Here is a 16,552-nt window from a genome sequence, read left to right as displayed (position 1 = left end):
AATACCTCTTCTCACTATTATCCTTACCAACTTCTTTGCTATCTCAGCGGACATAGTGCCCCATCTTCTGTGTAAGGATACTCACTCTACCTATATTCGAAATTCCATCTCTTCCTACTTTAAGGAACCAACTCTATCAGTTAAACCCTCATTGTCTTACATTTTCAACCTATTCTTTTCGACTGGCTTCTTCTCTCAATAGTATGCTCAAATATTTTCTCATTCCTAAAGAAAAAGTATTTTTTCAATCTTCTAGCTATTGCCTTCTTTCCTCTTGGTTAGCGCCTTCTGAAAAGCAGTTAGTCTTTCCTATTAGTACTTCATCTCCCATCACCTTTCAGCCCACTGTGATCCAATTTTCATATAATTACTATTGCTCTTCCAGAGGTCTTATGACCTTTGACTTGTCGTATCTAAGAGTCACTTGTTAGTCTTCACTCTATTTTGACCTCTCTGTTGCATTTGGCACTGTTCACTCCTTTTGACTTTGAACCCTTTTTGTAGTCCTGACTTTTATCCAACTATTCCCTCCTGGCTCTCTTTTTACCTTTTGGGCTTTTATGAACAGGCTGACTCCTATAATAATCCTCCTTCCTCTACTTGCCCTTTAAAGGTCACTGCTTTTTAAGGTCTTTTCTTTTGTCACATTTGGTCTCTGCCTGGGCAGTGTCAACTGTGCACACTATTCAGATAGTGGTGAAATCTATACTCTGGTTCAGATGTTTCCCTCTCCTGAACTTCAAACCCACATATCCAGTTGTCCCACTGGACTTTCCATTAGATGTCCCAGAACTACCTCAAACTCACCATGGCCAAAACGGAAATCTTCTTACATACCCCTTACTACCTTGCTTTTGTGTTCATTATTTAGTCTAATGGCACTACCATCCACCTGGTTGCTAAACCACACATTTCAGAGTTATCTTTAACTTTTCCTTTTCTTTCATCCCATGACTAGTCTCTCACTCTGTCCTGTTAAAATGTTCATAATTAAAATCCTTCTTCTGTTTTTCAGCTCCACTGCTACTACCTTACCTCAGGCCTATATGGACTTCCATGATTTTAGTAGCTCCCTAACTGGTCTTCCTATATCCAAACTCATGTCCTCTCAATCCATTCTCCTTACTGCCACCACAGTGATCTTTCAAAGATGTACATCTGATCATCGCACTCCTCTGCTTTCAACTTCCTATTGCTATCAGATAAAATGTATACTTGATTGGTCTGACCCTTGTCCTCCTAGCCGGCTCTATCTTTCCTTATTCTCTCACTTCCAGCTTAGCCTGAGCCATTAAGTGTTCTTCCTCTATGTTATGCCTCCTTCCAATGTACACGCTGTTACATCATTCCCCAGCCTGGAATGTCCTTTCCTCCTGGTCCATCTGGTAAATTCTTATTCATCTTTCCAGACCCACCTTAGTTGTCTCCTCCTCGCTGGTTATCTTTTGTGCCTTTGTTATACCTGGCATGGATTTTTCCCTTTTATTTTTCATTGGTTTGCAGTCATGCATTTAAGTGTTTGTCTCTTTTGTATTCCCAGTGCACATCATAGTTCCTCTTGTACAGTCACTCAGTAATTATTGGCTAGGTGTGTGGATGAATGAATGAGTGAATTAATGTCCTTCTTCACTTAAGGAAATCCAGCTCTTTCTTCAAGGGTCAAGCTTCCCTGGCTCCTGCAAAAGAATATTGTAACTACACATTACTGTATATTACCAGTAGTTTTTCCATTGTATTTTAATTATTTATTTATTTTCAGTCACCCTGACTAGTTTGTGGGTTCCTTAAAAGCAGAAACTGAGTCTTTGTGTTTCTAATACCTGGCACACAGAGGCGCAAAATTGTTAGAATGAATAAATGAATGGTCAATATGTACCATTGCCAAAATTTCCCAGGTTAAATAACTGCCCAGATCTTTACATCATTCTGATTGTGTTTATACAATCGCTTGTTAAAGCGACCTAAGACAGGCACGCACCTCCATCTTAAGTTGAAAGCATTTGTGTTAGTAAGACTAAAACAGCTGGAGGAGATTGTTGTCAGATCTAGGACTAGAATGCAGAGCTGTCTGTGTTTTTGAGTGTGAATTCTTCCTCCAGTTCACCTATTCCTCTGAGAATTGATCCTTGGTTTCTTCAGAAGTTTAGTGAATTTAGAACTCCCCTCATCTTTCTTTTTGCCCTGCATTATGGGTTAGTTTTGATATTCTTTTCCTATTTGGTAAGCTCTCCTCTTGCACTCCATTGCTTTCCTTTTCATTCCCCATAGAGGATGCTAATGTTATGAGAAAAAGTTAATGTAGCCCATAAGACCAGGTTCTCTGTGCTTTGGGGACTGTATTTGGCAACTCTTTAATCCAACAAGCTGTGCAAAGGTTGCTTATGGTACTTTTTTGCCACTTGTCTTCACAGGCAGTGAAGGTAGAAAAGGCCAGTGTCTTAGTCCATTGTTCTGATGGGTGGGACCGCACAGCACAAGTCTGCTCGGTGGCTAGCATCCTCCTAGACCCATTTTATAGGACATTCAAAGGACTCATGGTAAGAGAGCACGCTACTATATTTTAATTTGTGTAAGAGACAGATTGCGACAAAATAAAAAATAACTCTCAGAGAGTATTTTTTTCTGCCAGAATTAGCTCTAAGTCTACAAAAATAGCTTTTCCAATTTAGCTTCTTTTCATTAAATTTAGGTGTGTACTATCTGTATACTTTCTTTTGTATGTTCAACATACTTCTTACCTATCAGAAGGTAAGTTATATGTAATAGACTACTGCACAGAGTAGGAAAAGCTCAAAAAGTTTGCAGAACTTAATGGATGACTGTCAAATAGACTGTCCAAGGGGCTTATTATCTTTAACATGTCAGCTGTTTGAATGTCAGACTTATGATTGTTTTCTAGTGCTGAATCTAAAGCCTCTTAGTTGATCTTTCTAAGAAACAGAACTCACCATAGTGGTTTATTCTCATTTCTTTGGAAAGCTTGTTTTTATTTATTTATTTATTTATTTATTTTTTGAAATAGAGTCTTGCTCTGTCACCCAGGCTGGAGTGCAGGGGTGTGATATTGGCTCACTGCAACCTCCGCCTCCTGGGTTCAAGTGATTCTTGTGCCATAGCCTCCCAAGTAGCTGGGATTACAGATGTGTACCACCATGCTCGGCTAATTTTTGTATTTTTAGTAGTGACTGAGTTTCACCACGTTGGCCAGGCTGGTCTCAAACTCCTGGCCTCATGTGATCTGCCCTCCTTGGCCTCCCAAAATGCTGGGATTACAGGTGTAAGCCACCATGCCTGGCTAGAATTTTTTTTTAATGGTTAAAAATGGTTTTGTTACTGGTATAAAGCTAAGAGCTGCCTTTGGATTTCTGTTTTTCAAAGTTTGAGTTTAATATCGTGCTTATCAGCATTGCATTTAGTTATGGCTCAGTGGCTTGTCACACATGTGAAAGCCAAAGGAAACTTGACTCTGTATATGTCTGAGAGCATCTTAAATTTGAAGGCACCCTGTATAGGCCTGTGAATGAAATCTAAGTTACTTACTTAGTTATCATTTAGGAAATTAACTATTTTATGATCAGTTCAACTATTTCAGCAAAGTGTTTTGACATTCTCGTGTGTATAATTAATTCATTTTATGATTTTCCTAATGCAAACTCTTTCTTTTGTATAAAATGAAGATCTTGATAGAGAAGGAATGGATATCCATGGGCCACAAGTTTTCCCAAAGGTAAAAATATACTCATTTTGAAGGAAGGGGCTGAGGATAGTTCATTAGGGTGAAGTATATCAAAACCTCAGTATCCACATGTAAAGGAAGGAAGAGGAAGTTGAACATGGCATAAATCTCTTTTCATCAAGAAACAAGTATTCTAAATACTATGCTAGGGCACTAAGGTGACAAAAATAACCAGAATATTATCCCTGTTTTCAAGGAGTACAAGTAATTATATCAAATTGTTAAATATTTCAAGGAAGAACAAGGCATCACAGGCTACAGAAGGAAAAGTGCTTAACATTGCACGAAGAGGTCAGGGTAGGCTTCCAGGAGTACACAGCATTTAAGGATGAATTTTTGGAAATGAATAGAAATTTAACAGGAAGAACACGGGAATGATGATGTCATTCAGAGGGACTAATATCAAGACAATTCACCTTTTAACCTTTTGTAAGATAAAAGGTGCAGATTTGTCATTTTTTAAGGGGTGAGGACAAGGGCTTATATTTATCTGTTGTCTGCTATAAACCAAACTGCCTCACTAAGGCTTTACCTGTGTTATCAGAACAATCGATAAATATTTGTCAAATGCCTAACAATGTGCTGTATATTATATCAGACACTAAGCTGATTCCAAAGGCAAATAAAATTTGAGATTTGGCCGGGTGCAGTGGCTCATACCGGTAATCCTAGCACTTTGGGAGGCCAAGGTGGGCCAATCGCCTGAGGTCAGGAGTTCGAGACCAGCCTGGCCAACATGGTGAAACCCCTTCTCTACTAAAAATACAAAAATTAGCCAGACATGGTGGCGGGTGCCTATAATCCCGACTCCTTGGGCGGCAGAGGTAGGAGAATCACTTGAACCCGGGAGGCGGAGGTTGCAGTGAGCCGAGGCCATGCCATTGCACTCCAGCCTGGGTGACAAGAGTGAAACTCCATCTCAAAAAAAAAAAAAAATTGAGTTTTACCCCAAGGAAATTAATTCAGATCTTATTTTCCCCCATTGATATGCATTAATTTAATTTCATTTGGTTGCCACTCTCTAGCCATTTGGGTCCGTTTATTTATTCTTCCTTCACCCACAAACATTAGACCAGTCATTATGTTAGGTATTGAGAAGACAGAGTTGAATCAGATATAGTCCCTATCTCTTCTTTGAAAGAAAAGAAAAATCAGTGATGACGGTGTAGTATGATAAGTGCTTAAGACAGAGGAAAACATAAGCAAAGGAAGTTTACCCATTCTGGGGCAAAGAAGACTTCCTGTAATAGGTGACATTTTAACTGAGATTTAAAGTATGAGTAGATGTTATTTAGAAAGGGAGAAAGCATTCTAGCCCTGATGTGTTTGAAACCATAAAGGCATTAAACAGGATTACGTGTGTGAGGAGCTGCAAGCAATTCAGTGTGGCTGGGTCAAAGGGTGTGTAGGAAGAATAGAGGAAATGAGGCCAGGGAAGCGGAGCCAGTGAGGAGAAGATCATCCAGAGCCCTGTTTTTTTTTTTTTTTTTTTTTTTTTAAGCTGAAAGATTTGAGTGTTTTGTGTACATAGTAAAGCTATATTGGAGGACTTTGAACAAGGCAGTGACATGATGTTCAGATCTATATTTTACAAATATCCCTCTGACAGCATGTAGAAGATTGAAATTGGTGGCAAGGGGCTAAATTAGTAGGCTACCAGAATCGATGAGGGCCTGAAAAAAGACACAAGCAATGATACAGATACAAGGGTATTCAGGAAGTAGAACTCACCAGAAGATGGGAGAAAAAGTCTAATAAAACTCAAAGGTTTCTGCCTGAGGTAGCTGGGTTTATTGAGATAGAGGATATAGGATAATACAGGGCAGGTTTGGTGGGGAAGATGGCTTCAGTTTGGGAATTATTTGGCATGGGGCATCCAAGAGAAGATATCCAGTAGGGAGACTATTCAGTAATAATCTGGAGCTCACTAGTTCTGGGTTGGATAGAGAGGTGGTATAGAGGTTTAAGAGTTATCTGCATGTAATTGGTAGTTTAAACCATGGATTCAGATAAGGTAACTCAAAAAATTGTGCATAGAGGAAGAAGAGCCAAGGGGTGGGACAGAGCCTTGGATAATACTGACACCTGAAAGTCTAGTGAAGAAGGAAGTCCATGAAGGTGGCGGTGAAAGAGTGATTAGTGAGATAAGAATAAATCTAAGGATAGGAAAGAAGAAACATAAGAGAGGAGAATCTCAAGGGAGTAGTCAGCAGTGTCATATGCCTCAGAATAACCCAAGAATCGACTTTGGCAATATGCAGGTTTTAATGATCTTTAGTGATAACTGATTGAGTAAAGTGGTGAAAGCAGAAGCCAAATGTTTGTGAATGGAGGCATGAGTGAGGGATGAGGAAGTGGAATGTGAGTATATAAATCTCTTTCCAAGAACCTTGGCTCTGAAGGGGGTAGAAGAGAAGGGGTCGGGTTTGGGTCTGAGGAAGTGTATTTCAAGACAGGAGATATTTGAGCAGCTTCTTAGGCTGAGAAGAAAGAAACATTAAAGAAGATAAGGTTGAAGATATGAAAGAGAGTGAGTTTTTGGTAGAGTAAGACTTCTGGGCAAATGGGTGAAAGTTCCAGTCCAAATGAAAGATTAGCTTGAGCTATAATGAAGAACACCTTTTCCATAGAGATTAGGTGGAAAGACAGGCAGAAAAGGTGCTATATGTGAATATTAGAGACAGAAGTTAGAAATTTTTTTTCTACTTAATGGCCTTGATATTTTTCAGTGGCACTGGAGTGAAGGAAGATATGAAATGGATTAGGGGTTTGACAGGGTAGTTGAAAATTTGTATGAGCTGTAAAGATAATGAGAAAATGTTGTTAAGGACCTACACAAAGATTATTTGAGAGCAGTTAAAACACAGCTGAATGTGGAGACTCAATTTGAATGGTGTGAATTTGTATGATTTTATAATTTTCTTGAGCATTATTAATCAGTCAGGATGTGGAAGCAGAGAACATAGCTTTTCAGGCTGATCTGTGGTTGGATTTAGAAGGAAAATAATTACAAGAAAGACCAGAAAGTTGAACAAAATGGGGAGAGAGTAGTTAATAGGGCAGATCATGGAATTTAGGCTTGATAAGGAAAAAGAGAAGCCAATAGGAATCTGGCATGTGGAGATGTCCTCAGATGAGGTCTGCAGGAGTTAAGAAGATGAGCAGCCTTTGGGAATATAATATATGGTGTTCAGAGTGGGATATTGTGATTAAGATTTCAAAGGTGGAGTAAGAACTACTAGCCAGCCTGTGGCCAGTGGATTCAAAAGACTGGAGTAGAGATAAAGATCAGTGAAGGTAATTTGATTTGCGTTAGTTAAGGAATCTGTTGAGCTAGTGTAAGTCATCTACATCAACAGAAAAGCTTAAGACCATCAGATTATTCAGAGAATGTAGGGAAGTGACACAGAGATTCTAGAAGACAGCATTGTGGAAGGAGAAGGTAAATAAGCTAAATAGCATGACCCATAAAGGAAGTGTTTTTAAGGGCATGAAAAGAATAGTAGCTTGGAAGCAGCAGAAGCAGCAGTAGGTGCAAGGAGAAAGCTAAACCCACCTCTGCTTTGTTTTAGAATTATGGTATGTGGAAAGTGGAATGATCAGCATTCTCCATTTTTATTTGACCCCAAGGAAAGGTGGTATCCTTGTGAGCCAGGTTGTAATTATATCAGAAGGTAGAGAACATTCAATGTAGAAACTGAGAGTGCCGTGTTCGTTTCCAGTGGAATGGTGTTTCAGTCGATGATAGGGTTGGTAAAGAGAGCATTGTGGGGAGGAAACATTAAACAGTTCTGGGATGAGGTTTCATTCATGTACTTAATAAATGTTTCTTTAATACCTATTTTGTGCCAGGTACTATGCAGTAAACAATATAGATGTGGTCGTTGCTCACATAGAGCTAAATGTAGCTATTTAGATTAAATTAATTAAAATTAAATACAATTAAAAATTCAGTTCCTCAGTCACAGTATCCACATTTCAAGTGCTTAACAGTTAGTGGCTGCTATATTGGACAACACAACTGTAGAAATTTTCCATCATTGCAGAAAGTTCTATTGGAAAGAGGGTGTATAAAAAAGTAGGCTAGATGACCAAAGGCTTTACAGTATGGATGACAGTGAAGGACACCAGCAGCTAAGAGGTCTGCTGGGATTGACTAGCTTTGAGATTCTGGCTGGCATTTTGGTATGAGGTGTTTCCTTGCCACTACCAACAGAGACAAGAGATGACCCTCTTACAGCCTATTCCCGACAGTGTAATCCTTAATGCTAACTAGTGTCTTTCTTTACCTTTATTTGCATCTCTCAGGTGTGGCCACCTCGATGGGGACTCTAAAGAAGTGTCCCCTATCTTCACCCAGTTCCTAGACTGTATCTGGCAATTAATGGAACAGTTTCCCTGTGCCTTTGAGTTTAATGAAAACTTCCTGCTGGAGATTCATGACCATGTTTTCTCCTGCCAGTTTGGAAACTTCCTTGGTAACTGCCAGAAGGATCGGGAAGATCTAAGGTGAATTTACTTTGTGAGAAGACACTGAACAGGGAGAAGGGGGTCAGTGCAAAAAGAATGTACCTACCACCCTGAATTTGTCAAGAAAGGGGAGGAGATAACAATAATAAAAAGAACTTTTGAAGCATAAAGCATTCAATGTTTGCACAGAGATCTCTCAGAACCCTGAGATATCTCATCTGTAAAATAGGGATAATAATGCCTACTTTTTAGAGCAATCATGAGGATCCAGTAAAATAATGGATGTACAAGGCCTTTGCAAATAATTAATTGCTGTGCAGGTATGAGTAGTCATTATCTACAGTCCTTTCTCACTCATATCAGAGATTACAAACTAGCAGCTCGTAGGCTGAGCCCAACCCAACAGGCATGGTTTGTTTAGTCTGTGGAGTATTTTTTAAAACTCCTAATTCGTTGCCGACATTTTTGTTTATTTCCATAGGTTTTTGGGGAACAGGTGGTATTTGGTTACATGAATGAGTTCTTTAGTGGTGATTTGTGAGACTTTGGTTCACCCATCTCCTGAGCAGTATACACTGAACCCAATTTGTAGTCTTTTATCCCTCACCCCTTCCTACCCTTTCCCCCTGAGTTCCCAAAGTCCGTTGTCTCATTCTTATGCCTAGTTGCTAACATTTAAATATCAGTAGATTTCACATTAAAATACAGTTATTTTAGGATTTTTTTTCTAAATATTCTGAAAAATCAGGAGCTTTGGCAACACTAGACTATATTTTCTCATGATAATAAACAGCTAGAGCTGAATAGTAGCTGTTCCATTTGGATGAGGCAAACTCACTCTTGTTGACTGCACTTCTTACCATTCTCTATTCTTAACCCATTTCTAATGTTATCTGCCTAGTTCTAGTAGGCAGTTGAGTTTGCACCCCTCACTTAAACTAACATCTTGGCAATATATGAGACCTAAGTACTTTTCAAAATTGACAAGGTAGAGCTCCTATGAACAGTATTTTCATTATTTTAGAGACAGAGAAAAAGAAATAGGAAAGTAGCTGTTTCACAACTCACTCCTATTTCACAGCTGTTGGCTGAGTTAGTAGTTAGCCCAACTCTCAGGCCCCTTTATAGCATAGCAAGATGACATTACTTCTCTGTGATTTGGTTTTCCTGTCAACATAGAGAACAATAATGAGTCTTTCTGTTTCAACATTTGTACTTACTTGGTAGTTTCTCTCTTGATGCCATGCATGTTTCTGTCTCTCTGTCTTTACAACTAGACCTTTGTCACTTTCTCCCCAAATTCTTTTAAGATATTCATTCTGTCTTTGTTTACCTATGCATTAAAACCCAGAATCTTTTCCATAATATTTTTCCTTCTCTTAAAATCAGGTCAATATATGTCGTATTTTTCACACAAATCTGAATATCCATTTAAAAAATATAACAGTTGAACATTTTAACATATTTTAAAATAGTGATTACTTAAAATAAGCAGAAGTGTCATTCATTCATGAACAGAAAAGTATGGGCTTTAGAATCAGGCAGACTTGGGTTCAAACTTTGGCTCTGTCACCTACTAGCTATGTGACCTTGAGCAAATTAATATTTAGTCTAATTTTCTCATTAGTAATTTTGGGCTAAAATATCTCACAAGGTTTTATTGGGAAAATTTTAGGAGATATTTTAGGTAAAGAGTCTGGAATAGTGTTTGAACACATAGTAAATACTCAACAAATTAGTTACCTTACCAATGCAATATTGTTTTTTCTGTTATAAACCAACAGCAAATGAGAAAGATGGATATACAAAGCCTTTGGCCTCACTGAAATGCTCTGACAATTGTAAAAGTTACAAGACCACAATTTTAGGTCTTACCACTTATATCACTCTTCAGTTCTCCTTTAGCTTCCTTTGACATGGTGTGTGTGCAAATGACCTTCTCATGAATGGTTATATAGCAACTCTCTTTGAGAACTAGTGGATCTCATGTATTTTGAGGTGTTAACTAAGGGACTTGCTTACTGGTTAAGCAGCCTCCCCATGGTCTCAACTAAAGTATAAGAATCAATTTTGTAATATAAATGCCATAATCTTTAGTTGCCCACCTGGGATAACTCATGACATTTTCTAGTATAAATTTCCAATTGTCTTTCACTGTCTTAAACCTTCTGAAGGGAGAAGAAGCTGGCTTTAAGTAAAATGAAATATAGACGAGCCAGAAATTCACCCCATAGAACCTATCTCTTAACTTACCAGACTTGTAAAAGCAATTCCAGAATTTTTAAAACCAGAAAAGTCATTAGTTCATAAAATCCTTGATTTGGAAGATAATTTAGAGGTCACATTTAACAGTGAGGAAATAGGCCCAGAAAAAACTTGGAATTTTCTTAAGATCACATAGCTATTCCGCACAGAGACTGGACTTAGAATATCCTGTTCTCCAATATGGAACTCTTTCTAACCTCTCATTTATTTTAAAGATGGATAAATTGAAGCCCAGATAATTTGTTACTCTATCAACAGTTTTTATCCACTTATTTTTATTCTGTCATATCCTGTCCTCCTTTCTTGAGTTGGGTTACTTATTAGTAAAATTTGCTGCTTATCAGTTCAACAGGACTATTGAGATTACTTGCTTACTGCTTTTAATTATTTGGCTTGTTTTTCTTTTCTAACAGAGTCTATGAGAAAACACATTCTGTGTGGCCTTTCTTGGTTCAGAGGAAACCAGACTTCAGGAACCCTCTCTATAAAGGCTTCACTATGTATGGGGTACTCAATCCTAGTACTGTGCCCTACAACATTCAGTAAGTTCTTAAGTTTTTCCCTCCTTTCTTACAGCAGGTCCCAGGGTCTCAGCTTCCTTGCTTCTCCTTGGATAGCTGCCACCATCTGTACAAGCCTGGCTATGGAGTAGGATACTCTGTCCTCATATCACCCATACGTTGCTGTTTCTGAAAACTAGAGCCCAATTCCTTTTGGTTTTCAGGGCTTTGCTGTTACCTGCTTAGGGAAATAAATAAGAAATTATAGTTGATTTGTAGGAATACAACCAGTCAAGATAACGTTTGTTTGATTGATTTACTCTTCCTCTGTATCTTCTACTTTTCTTTCCCTTCTCCAACAAAGAAAAGAAAAATGAGAGAAATCAGGAGTGTGCTGGTAATGTTTGCTATATTTTTCCAAATCTTCTGCAGGCTGAAGCACTCACAAAGAGTACAAAACAGAGATTAATATATTTATTAGCTCTAATAGCTCATGTTGTGGATTCTTTAGGATTTTGTAAATATTAGATCATGTCATCTCTGAAAAGAGAATTTTATTTCTTCATTTTCAATTTGGATGTCTTTTATTTCCTTGCCTAATTGCTCTGGCTAGAACTTCCAGTACAGTGTTGAGTAAAAGTAGTGAAGAGAGGCACTGGTGTCCTGTTCCTGATTTTAGGTGGAAAGCTTTCAGTCTTTCACTACTGAGTATTGATGTTAGCTATAGGTTTTTCACAAATTTCCGTTTTCATGTTTAGGATGTTCTGTTTCCAGTTGAGTGTCTATTGTGTTTCTTTTGCTATTATTACATTTTAAATTTTAATTGACACAATCATTGTACTACATATGAGGTATAGAGTGATTATGCTGTATTTGCCTTTGTGTGGCTGGCTTATTTCGCTTAACATAATGTTCTCCAAGCTCGTCTGTGTTGCTGTGAATGACAGCATTTCTTTCTTTTTTATTGCTAAATAGTATTTCCTCGTGTATATATACCACATTCTCCTTCTCAATCCATCCGTTTATGGACACTTAGGTTGACTTCATGTCTTGGCTATTGTGAATAGTGCTGCAATAAACATGGGAGTGCACATATCTCTTCGACACAATGACTTCATTTTCTTTGGATATATACCCAGTAATGGGATTGCCAGATACATCATAGGGCAGTTCTATTTTTATATTTTTAGGAAGTCCATACTGCTTTTCATAATGAATGTATGAATTTACATTTCCACTGATAGTATGTCAGTGTTCCCTTTTTTCCACATCCTTGCCAGCACTTGATATGTTTTGTCTTTTTGTGAATAGCCATTCAAACTTGGTGAAATGACATCTCATTGTGGTTTTGATTTGCATTTTCATAATGATGAGTGATGTTGCATTTTTTCATATACCTATTGGCCATTTGTATGTCTTCTTTTGAAAAGTGTCTATTCAGATCTTCTGTCCATTCTAAAATCAGATTGTTTGCTTTGCTATTTAGTTGAGTTTCTTATATATTCTGGTTATTAATCCTTTTTAGAAGGATAGTTTGCAAATATTTTCTTCCATTCTGTGGGTTGTCTCTTCACTTTGTTCATTGTTTCCTTTACTGTGCAGCAGAAGCTTTTTAGTTTGATGTAATCCCATTTGTCTACTTTTGCTTTTATTACCTGTGCTTTTAGAGTCATAGCCAAAAAATCGTTGCCTAGTCCAATATTATGAAGTGTTTTCCCTATGTTTTCTTCCAGTAGTTTCATAGCTTTTGGTCTTTGATTTTTTAATCCATTTTGAGTTTATTTTTATATGTGATGAGAGATATGTACCTAGTTCCATTCTTCTGCATATGGGTATCCATTTTTTTCAGCACCATTTACTGAAGATTGTACTTTCCCCAATGTTTGTTCTTCACACCTTTGCCTGTATATGCATTTTTTTTTTCTGGGCTCTCTATTCCATTGGTCTATGTGTCTATTTTTAGATCAGTATCATGCTATTTTGGTTACTATAGCTTTGTAGTACATTTTGAAGTCGGATAGTGTGATATCTTCAGCTTTCTTTCTTTTTTTTTTCCACAAGTTTGCATCAGCTATTCAGGATCTTTTGTGGTTCCATACGAATTTTAGGATCTTTTTTCTATTTCTGTGAAGAATGCCATTGGTATTTTGTTAGAGATTACATTGAATCTGTAGATCACTTTGGGTAGTGTAGACACTTTATTAATTCTTCCAGTCCATGAAGATGGGATATCCTTCTGTTTATCTGTATCCTCTTCAATTTCCTCCACAATATTTTATAGTTTTCAGTGTGAAGATCTTTCACCTCCTTGGTTAAACTTATTCCTAAGTATATGTTTTTTGTAACTATTGTAAGTGAGATTGTTTTCTTGATTTCTTTTTCAGATAGTTTACTACTGATGTATGAAAATACTGCTGATTTTTGTATCTTGCAACTTTACTGCATTTATTAGCTCTAGCAGTTTTTTGGTGGAGTCTTTTGGGTTTTCTGTGTATGGTAGACCCTTAAACAACACAGATTTGAAATGTGTGAGTCCATTTATATGTGGATTTTCTTCCACCTCTGCAACCACTGAGTCAGCAAGACCAACCCTTCTTCTTCCTCTTCCTCCGCCTACTCAACACAAAGATGACAAAGATGTAGATGTTTATGATGATCCACGTCCACTTAATTAATAGTAGATGTATTTTCTCTTTCTTATGATTTTCTTAATAATAATTTTTTCTTTAGCTTAACTTATAAGAATACAGTGTATAGTACATATAACATACAAAATCGGTGTTAATCAATGATTTATGTTATTGATCAGGCTTCTGGTCAACAGTGGGCTGCTGGTAGTTAAGTTTTTGGTAAGTAAGAACTTATATATTGATTTTCCAGTGTGCAAGGGTCTGACACTTCTAACACTGGTATTGTTTGAGAGCCAACTGTATACACTCATGTCATCTGCAACCAGGGATAATTTAACTTCCCCTTTTCCAATTTGGATAGCTTTCATTTCTTTCTCTTGCCTAATTGCTGTGGCTAGGAATTCAAATACTAAGTAGAATAGAAGTGGTAAAAGTAGGCATTGTTGTCTTGTTCTCTATCTTAAGGAAAAACTTCCAACTTTTCCCTGTTCAATATGGTGTTAGCTGTAGGTTTGTCATATGTGGCATTTATTTGTAGTGAGGTACATACTTTCTGTACATAACGTGTTGTTTTTATCATGAAGGGATATTTAATTTTGTCAAATGCCTTTTCTTCATCTACTGAAATGATCATACGGTTTTTGTCCTTCATTCCATTAGTGTTCTGTGTCACATTTATTGATTGGCATATGTTGAGCCATTCTTGCATCCCTGGGATGAGTTCTACTTGATCATAGTGAGTAATCTTTTTAATGTGCTGTTGACTTCTGTTTGCTAGTATTTTGTTGATGATTTTTGCATTTGTGTTCATCAGGGATATTCTTTTTTAATTGTGTCCTTGCCTGGCTTTGCTATCAGGGTAATGCTATCCTTATAAAATGAGTTTAGAAATATTGTCTCCTCTTCAGTTGTGCCGACTAGTTTGAGGAAAATTGGTATCCGTTCTTTAAATGTTTGGTAGAATTCAGCAGTGAAGCCATCAAGTCCTGGGCTTTTCTTTGATGAGAGATTTTTATTACTGTTTTGATTTCATTACTCACTATTGGTCTGTTCAGATTTTCTATTTCTTCATTCTTTAATCTTGGAAGGTTGTATATGACCAAGAATTTATCCATTTTTTATAGGTTATCTGGGTTTTCTGGCATAGAATTGTTCCTGATACTGTCTTGTGATGTTTTTTATTTCTGTAGCATCAGTTGTAGTATCTCTTTTTTTGGTATCTAATTTTACTTGAGTCTTCTCTGTTTTTTCTTAGGCCAGCTAAAGGCATCTCAATTTTGTTTATCTTTTCAAAAAAACCAACTCTTTGTTTCATTCATCTATTTTATTTTAAGTCTCTCTTTTTTTTTTTTTTTGAGCAACAAGCCTGTTTATTTCACCCAGGTGCAGGCGGGCTGAGTCCGAAAAGAGTCAGCGAAGGGAGATAGGGGTAGGGCTGTTTTATAAGATTTGGGTTTCTTTTCTTTCCTTTTCTTTTTTTGAGACAGGGTCCTGATCTGTCACCCAGGCTGCAGTGCAATGCCACAATCATAGTTGACTACAGCCTTGACCTCCTGGGCTCAGGTGATCCTCCTGCCTCAGCTCCCTGAGTATCTGGGACTACAGGCGCATGCCATCACATCTGGCTAGTTGTTTAATTTCTTTGTAGAGATGGAGGTCTCACTATGTTGCCCAGGCTGGTCTTGAACTCCTGGCCTCAAGCAGTCCTCCCTCTTGGCCTCCCAAAGTGCTGGGATTACAAGTGTGAGCCACCAAGTTCGTCCTCTTTCTTCTCTTCTCTTTTCTTTATTTTCTTTCTTTCTTGAGATAGGATCTCACTCTGTTGACCAAGCTGCAGTACAGTAATGCAGTCATAGCTCATTGTAGCCTCAAACTCCTGAGCTCACATGATCCTCCTGTTTCAGCCTCCCAAGTGGCTAGGACTACTGGTACATGCAACCACACCTGGCTGATCTTAATTTTTTATAGAGATGGGTTCTTGCTTTGTTGCCCAGGCTGGTGGAAACTCCTGGCTTCAAGTGATCCTCCCACTTTGGCCTCCCCAAAAGTGCTGGGATTATAGGCATGAGCTACTGTGCCTGGGCACTTTCATTTATTTCTACTCTTTATTATTTCTTTCCTTTTACTAGTTACAGGTTTACTTGGGTTTTAAAATGTTTAATTCCTTTGGTGCATTGTTAGGTTTTTATTTGTGATCTTTCTTCTTTTTCAATGTAGACATTTATTGCTATAAGATTTCCTTTTAGAACTGCATTAGCTCTGTCCCAAGGATTTTGGTATGTTGTATTTCCATTTTCATTTCTCTCAAGAAATTTTTAAACTTCCTTTTAATTTCTTCATTGACCTGTTGGTCATATAAGAGCATGTTGTGTAATTTCCATGTATTTGTGAATTTTCAGAAGTTCCTGTTGTTACTGATTTCTAGTTTTATACCATTGTGGTAAAAAAATATACTGGAAATGATTTTGATTTTCTTAAATTTGTTAAGGCTTGTTCTACAGGCTACCATATGATCTGTCCTGGAGAAAGTTTCATGTTCTGTTGAGAAGACTGTTTATTCTGCAGCTGTTTGGTTGAATATTCTGTAAATGTTTGCTAGGTCCATTTGATTTAGCGTGTCATTTAAATGTGATGTTTCTTTATTTTCTGTCTGGATGATCTGTCCATTGCTGAGAGTGGCATGCTGAAGTCTCCTTATATTATTTTATTGCAGTCTATTCCCTTAGATCTATAATAATTGCTTCATTTATTTGGGTACTCTGGTGTTAGGTGTATACATATTAAAAATTTTCGTATCATCTTGTTGAAATAACTCCTTTTCATTATATAATGAACTTCTTTTCTCTTTTTATAGTTTTTGCCTTAAAGCCTATTTTATCTGTTATGATTATAGCTACTTCTGCTCTCTCTTGGTTTCCATTTGCATGGAATATCGTTTTCCATCTCTTCAC

At 37.4% G+C, this 16,552-nt stretch overlaps 1 protein-coding gene across 2 annotated transcripts in view; it reads left to right on the top strand.

Moving 5' to 3' along the window:
• The window catches only part of LOC129475244 (ankyrin repeat and SOCS box protein 12), a 165,703-nt gene that overhangs the window by 48,763 nt on the left and 100,388 nt on the right, over positions 1-16,552 (top strand). For both annotated transcript variants that reach the window (XM_063635295.1, XM_055267402.2), the window contains exons 9-12: positions 2,412-2,537; positions 3,678-3,727; positions 8,045-8,245; positions 10,885-11,013. In XM_063635295.1, the coding sequence (XP_063491365.1) occupies positions 2,412-2,537; positions 3,678-3,727; positions 8,045-8,245; positions 10,885-11,013 (506 nt within the window). The remainder of the gene's footprint in view (positions 1-2,411; positions 2,538-3,677; positions 3,728-8,044; positions 8,246-10,884; positions 11,014-16,552) is intronic.

This window comes from Symphalangus syndactylus, chromosome X (assembly GCF_028878055.3).
Source record: "Symphalangus syndactylus isolate Jambi chromosome X, NHGRI_mSymSyn1-v2.1_pri, whole genome shotgun sequence".
Lineage (NCBI taxonomy): Eukaryota > Metazoa > Chordata > Mammalia > Primates > Hylobatidae > Symphalangus > Symphalangus syndactylus.
Note: the sequence above shows the minus strand (reverse complement) of the source record. Positions and strands in the feature narration are given on the sequence as shown.